General features: G+C 40.1%; 1 protein-coding gene across 3 annotated transcripts in view; it reads right to left on the reverse strand.

Moving 5' to 3' along the window:
* The window catches only part of atrip (ATR interacting protein), a 28,647-nt gene extending 23,336 nt beyond the window's left edge, over nucleotides 1-5,311 (reverse strand). For all 3 annotated transcript variants that reach the window (XM_052018832.1, XM_052018831.1, XM_052018833.1), the window contains exons 1-3: nucleotides 5,239-5,311; nucleotides 2,433-2,891; nucleotides 105-187 (exon numbers count right to left, since the gene is read on the reverse strand). In XM_052018832.1, coding sequence (XP_051874792.1) covers nucleotides 105-187; nucleotides 2,433-2,874 — 525 coding nt within the window. In that variant the 5' untranslated portion in view covers nucleotides 2,875-2,891; nucleotides 5,239-5,311. The remainder of the gene's footprint in view (nucleotides 1-104; nucleotides 188-2,432; nucleotides 2,892-5,238) is intronic.
* Between the last annotated feature and the right edge of the window lie 1,296 nt (nucleotides 5,312-6,607).

Here is a 6,607-nt window from a genome sequence, read left to right on the forward strand (position 1 = left end):
ATGGCATGCAAAGATGGGAGGCAAACTGTAGTATTTGGCTTCATAGCATTTGCCAGCTTGATTCACTAAAAACTACAGCAGTAGAAAAGCACAATGGACATCACCTGCTGCCTCAGCTTGCTGTGTTGTTCTTGAAGAACTTCAAAGCCAAATGAATCAGCATTTTTACATTGAATGAGACCATTCTCTGTGGAAAAAAAGGAACACAGTCATTTGATGATTAAATTGGAATTTGCACAGAGAAGATACTCACACTCAACCTGTGTATGCACCAGGTGCACATTTACAATATCTTCCTATCTTTCTCTCATTCCATCATTAAGGACCCTCACCACCCAGGACATGCACTCTTCACGTTACTACAATCGGGGAGGAGGTACAGCAGCCTGAAGACCCACGCTCAACATTTCAGGAACAGCTTCTTCCCTTCCGCCATCAGATTTCTGAACATTGCATTAACCCATGAACACTACCTCATTATTCCTCTTTTACACTATTTATTTTTGTAACACAGTAATTTTTATGTCTTTATGTCTTGCACTGTACTGCTGAAATTTGCTGAAATTATTCTTCATTCCTTTCTGGACCATAACTACCTCTGATTCTTGTCCCACTCTTTTCACCTTTCTCTACATTTCATTTTTCCATTATTCTTTTTCACAACCTTAGACTAAAATGTTTTTTCTATTCTCCTCTAGAAATTCCTACTTTTCTTTTCTCAACCATATCTTCTCTCTTCATTGCCTTTTATTTGAGTTTCTCCCTTCTTGGAACTCATTTTCATTCCCTATTTATTCATTTAGATTCTCTCACTTGACACATCCCCCCTCTATGTTTATAACTATGTTTATAAATGATTTCCTCTCTAATTCTTTTTACCCCATTATCCTCTAGATATGAACCAAAAATAGAGCATCTGTTGATCACATCTTGCTCTGATTACTGCAATAGGGTTAGGGTGAACCAAAATTACAGCATCTATTAATCACATCTTGCTCTGATCACTGCATTTCTTTCTTTAACCCCCAACCCAATTTACAATTTCACTCACACACAGAATGACACCTACTTTATCATAACTGAAGACAGTAATTTTTTTATATCAGAGAAATGAACTGTGCAGGGGGTCTTTCACACGCATGAAAATAACCATGGCAGAATTATGAATTATAATCCACGGATACTTGTACAAATAGTGACATGTATTGCAGATTGTCAGGTCATCACAAAAAAATATCTCCAATTATAAATAGTTAAATTATGGATCATCCGCTTCAAAAATATTAAAACCTTGGAATAAAATGTCATATGATAAAAATGGAATCTGATTATTGATCACTGTAAAACAGACCTGTGGATGACATCCATGTCCAATTATCCAACACTGCCACAGCAATAGCTACACTCTTTAATTGCCTGTCCCACTTCGGTGGATTGAGAATTGTTCAGTAAACTTTAAGTCATCCCATTCAGTCATCATCAGCTCAATCTACTTTGCAGATCTTATTATACCCCTAGTTGCTAGTTCAGTTGAACGATCTTATTTGTAAACTAAATTTCTACTACACATATAAACTACCCATTGCTGCTCACTTTCAAATCTTTTGTCTCAAACTTCACCCATAGCCTTTCATTACCTCATGAGCTCTAATGAATTAATTTCAAGATCATGAACCTCATGAAGATCCATCATCTACTCCTGGAACCTGATTAAAATAGTACCTTGAGCTGGGGTACTGATGCCACAAAAATTGGCCTCAGGAGTTTGAAGTTAGAATGTAAGGATTTTGGATGGTTACGAAATCAATTTTACCCATTAAACGACTACAATTAATGACGTACCATGATAAAAATTCTGCTTTCTTGGAAGTGGTGCCCAAATAATATTGGCACAGTGGTGAACCCTCATCACTGTTATTGATTCTTGTCATGTCTACCTTGGTATTGCTGTAGCTGCCTCCTGCATCGAGCAGAACAGCAGTGCAGCTAGTCAACCTACTGCCTTGCAGCTCTAGCGATCCAGGTTTGATCCTGACCTCCGGTGATGCTTGTGTGGAGTTTGCATGTTTTCCTCGTAACTAAGTGGGTTTCCTCCAGTTTATTCCCACATCCAAAAACATGCTGATTGTCGGGTTAATTGGCTCTGCAAATTACTCTCAGCGTAACAACTGGTAGGAGAATCAGGGTGAAGTTGATGGGCATGTGAAAGAGAATAGGTTACAGAGAAATAAGAGGGTGAATGGGACTAAGGGGTTGCTCTGAGAGTCAGCATGGACTCAGTGGGCCGGATGGCCTCCTTCTCTGTCATGAGAAATCGTAGCAGACAAAAGATAGGACACAGCGGAAAAACAAATGTTCTAAGAATTTATATGAATGATCAGCTTCAAGTTCAGGATCACAAATAAAAGAATTTAAAAAAACATTCACATTACCATGAAGTTCCTTTACTGTGTTTTCACACTTCAATGCTCTTGAGGAAAAAGTAGCAACTTTTGTATTTGCATCATTTTTCAGTACTGTCATTTCTCTGTTTTTCTTATCAGTCACTGTTGCTATCATAGCATCAGACACAGGCTTCGTATCCTGAATTAAAATCTGTGAGGCTAGAATATCCAGTTCCTCCAAGTCATCAGCAGTGAAATCATCATTATCTCCAAAAGGATCTTCATTTGCTCTCGCATCTTTTGCTTGTTCTCCCTTGTGACGTTTGTTCGGTGGAAATCCTTCACTCTCATGATTTATATTCTTTTTCCCTCGGTTTGACAATCCTGAGAAGGTTGAAACTGGAGCTTCTGAAGGCAAATTTTCCACACTATAAATAATAGAAGTGTTTCGTTTCTTTCCTGAGTTTATAAAAAGAGAATTTGTTGACATTGTTCCAACATTTAACCCTGCAAGACAGAACATCCAACAAATGAAGCATGAATAATGCTCTTAAATTCTTCAGTTACCTCTTTTTTTAATCAATAGAAGATATCCTCATCCCACTCCACTACATACCGAGAAAAAACCTAATTCACAAGAGAACATATTCCTGACAAAATATTGCTCCAGAAGAAGAATCAACACTAATTTATAACACGGGCAATTAAAGAATGACTATTGAAAAAATCTGGTCAGAGCCTAAGCTGAACCTCTTTCTAGAACCTGCTACAACAAATATGTAAACATTTCCCCTTTTTTTATCTTCCGGGCTGTTCACCAGTACAAACAACTTGCATTAGATGGTGCCATTCATATGGTAAAACATCCCAAGGTGCTTCACAAGAAGTCAATAATACTTGACAGTGAGCCACTTAAGGAGATGGGAGAACACAGCCAACAGCTTAGTCAAAGCCACGTTCTGATGGCATCTTGAAGGATGATGAGAAGGGTGAAAAAGCTCTCTGCGTCTGAAGGCACAGCTACCAACCATGAAATTATTAAAATCCAGGAGATATGTCAGATTATAATGGGAGGTGCACAGGGATATCAGAAGGCTAGAGGAAGGTACAGAGATAGGGAAGGCTCTGAATAAAGTTGTTGAACCTAAACTGTTTGCACTTTCATTTTCCTAAGCTTATGTCAATGTGCCTTGCATCTTGCAATCTTAAGCGAATTCTGAATAAAGATTATTGCCCTGAGAGGCTAACTTTGTTTGTCTCTCTGTAGATTGTGACTGGCTGAGTGTTCTAACATTTTCTTTTTTAACTTTTCAATATCAGGCTTTGAACTATCTATTTCCTTAGGATCTTAAATTATGGAGTGAAGCACAGCGAAAGTGGCAACCCTTGACTGAATTTGGTATCAACACGCATTGATAAAATTTAAGTTAACGGGAATCAAGAGGAAAACATCTCCACAGGTTGAAGTCAAGCTGAATATTAAGGAAGATGACTGTGGTTATTGAAAATCAATCAATTCAGACCTAGGGTACTGCTGCAGGAGGTCTTCAAGGTAGTTTCCTGAGATGAAGCATCCTTGGTTCATTCAACAATGACCATCAAAAGGTTATAAGTAGAAATGTTTTCTTATGACTGCACAGGGTTCAATTGCATTTCCAACTCCCTTAGAACAGCTCTTGCCACATGCCATAGAACCTGGATAGCATTCAGACACAAGCTACAATAGGAGAGCATTACGGCACCTATCCTTGACATTCAAACGTTTGACTTGTCAAGTCTCTCACATACATATGCTGAGAGTCACTAATGACCAGAACCTTAGCTTAATAGCCACACAAATACCATGGCTACAAGGCTAGGAATGCAATGGCAAGTGACTCAGCAGAGCTTTTTAACAATCCAGCATGAGCAAAATGGGCAACCCTTTTTCCTGAAACTATGCCCTGCAATTCTAGATTCGCAAAGAGGAACAATTTTCTCGGCAAATACAATATCACACCACTTCAAGGATCTTACTCCTCATACTATGGAGTACTTACTCATACTTAGTACAGTCCAGCACAACACGGACACCAGCCTCCCCTCCTTGGACTCTGTCTTCACCTCTTGTTGTCTTGGTGAAACAGCCAGCATAATCAAAGACCCCACCCACCCGGGACATTCTCTCTTCTCTCCTCTTCCATCGGGTAGAAGATACAGGAGCCTGAGGGCACGTACCACCAGACTTAAGGACAGCTTCTACCCCACTGTGATAAGACTATTGAACAGTTCCTTTATACAATGAGATGGACTATGACCTCACGATCTACCTTGTTGTGACCTTGCACCTTATTGCACTGCACTTTCTCTATAGCTGTGACACTTTACTCTGTACTGTCATTGTTTTTACCTGTACGACATCAATGCACTCTGTACTAACCCAATGTAACTGCATTGTGTAATGAATTGACCTGTTCCATCGGTATGCAAGACAAGTTTTTCACTGTATCTCAGTACAAGTGACAATACCAATACCAATATGAGTGCTCATACTAAAGGATGGCAATGTCCTGGAGCATGCTGGCATTAGAAAGGAGGAGGTGCTAGATGTCTCCCGACACCTAATGCTGGACAAATCCCCAGGGTCAGCTGAGATTGTCCTCCTGGCAAAGGAGAACGATCCTTCTCCAAAGATGCAGCCAAACCGGCTGAGTGTCGCCAGCATTTCCTGTTAATATAACAATTGGGAAACCGGGTGCCTATCTTCGCTTCTTTTTATCCTATAACTCAATGGCTCGGGACGAGGTAACGCAGTCACATGCCCCATCCCTGCGGGGGAACTAAACCGCAGCAAGTTGCCAGTTCCAATACTCACAAGCTCTCAACGTCCAAGCAACCAGTTGCCGCCAACCATGTTCCCCGCATGAAGCGGCGCCACCCTGCCGCAGCCAATCAGCTCTTTGCTTTTCCCCAGCACCGTCCCACTCACTCCCCTCCATCAAGCTTTGCGATTGGTGCGCTGTATCCCTATGGTATCCTTCAAGGTTCAACCCGGTTTCGAAAACGCATTTTTGAATTCCCCAAAACATTGGATTGGGCGCTTATTGAATAATAACCGCAACATTGTGCATTTTTGAAAGAGGAGATATATATTCTGCAAGTTAAAAAGTAGTATTTCAGGATAAAGACAGGAAACTTTAGAGTTACTCGGCAGTATCAGTCAACATTTCAAGTCAAAGACCCTTTGGCAGACCCGCAGTTCGTGTTTTTATTTCAGATTTCCAGTATCTCCAGTTTTGATTTCCAGTATTTAAGGTTCATTTGAAGTCACCAGGCACCGTGTCCTAACTCTCAACAAATCTGTTTTCACCCACCATCCTCATCATTGCATATTGACCTGCACCAGCAGCCTGTTAAGTGATGTCTTGATTTTAAAATTCTTATTATTGTGTTCATCTCTCTCCATGGTCTCACCCTTCCCTAGCTCTGTCATCTACTCCGGCCCTTTGAGATTCTTGTTTTTACTCCCAAATTCTGGTATCTTTAGCCTTTGTAGACTTAGTCAATGTATCAGTGGTGCTCATGCCTTCCGCCTTCACTCTCTCTCTCTCTCCCTCAAAAACTATTTCTCTGACCAAACTTTTGATCATTTGCCCTAATATCTTTTGTGGGTTATCGCCAGCGTTTTCCTTTGATAATATTTCTGTAATAATTCTGGAACGTTCTTACAATGTTAAGGATGCTGTATTAATAAAAAAAATCTACATTTTCTACAACCACACTTTCTGCTGTCGTTCTGGATTAAGTATGGTGGTAGCTGCAATAGATTCCCCTTTAACAAGCTGGAGTTCTGTTAGATGAAACTAGTTTTATCTTCCTCTAGACCAGATAGTATTTCAAAATGCTGACCCTTGTTGAAAAAGGTCCTGTTTTGAATTACTGAGGACAACGTGGGAGCAGCAAATTGTAAATGGGAACTGTGCAGCTGGTTTCAGTGGAATTCTGTTGTTTTGATTCAGCTCTTGACATTTCCTCATTAGATGAATAAAGTTATTGCTCATTGAATCTTACAAAACCATTCATTACTGTTTCCCAGTTTGTGTGATCATGTGTGAACTTCGTCAAAGTCTGTCATTTGTGTGGCTTGGTTGGTAGCAATATCAGGTCTGTGCTTTCAGAATTAGGCTGTACTATATCATAACTTAGACATCAAGGCCAGAGATGAATGACTCCACAACTATCCC

The sequence above is a fragment of the Pristis pectinata genome, chromosome 6 (genome assembly GCF_009764475.1).
Source record: "Pristis pectinata isolate sPriPec2 chromosome 6, sPriPec2.1.pri, whole genome shotgun sequence".
Classification (NCBI taxonomy): Eukaryota; Metazoa; Chordata; class Chondrichthyes; order Rhinopristiformes; family Pristidae; genus Pristis; species Pristis pectinata.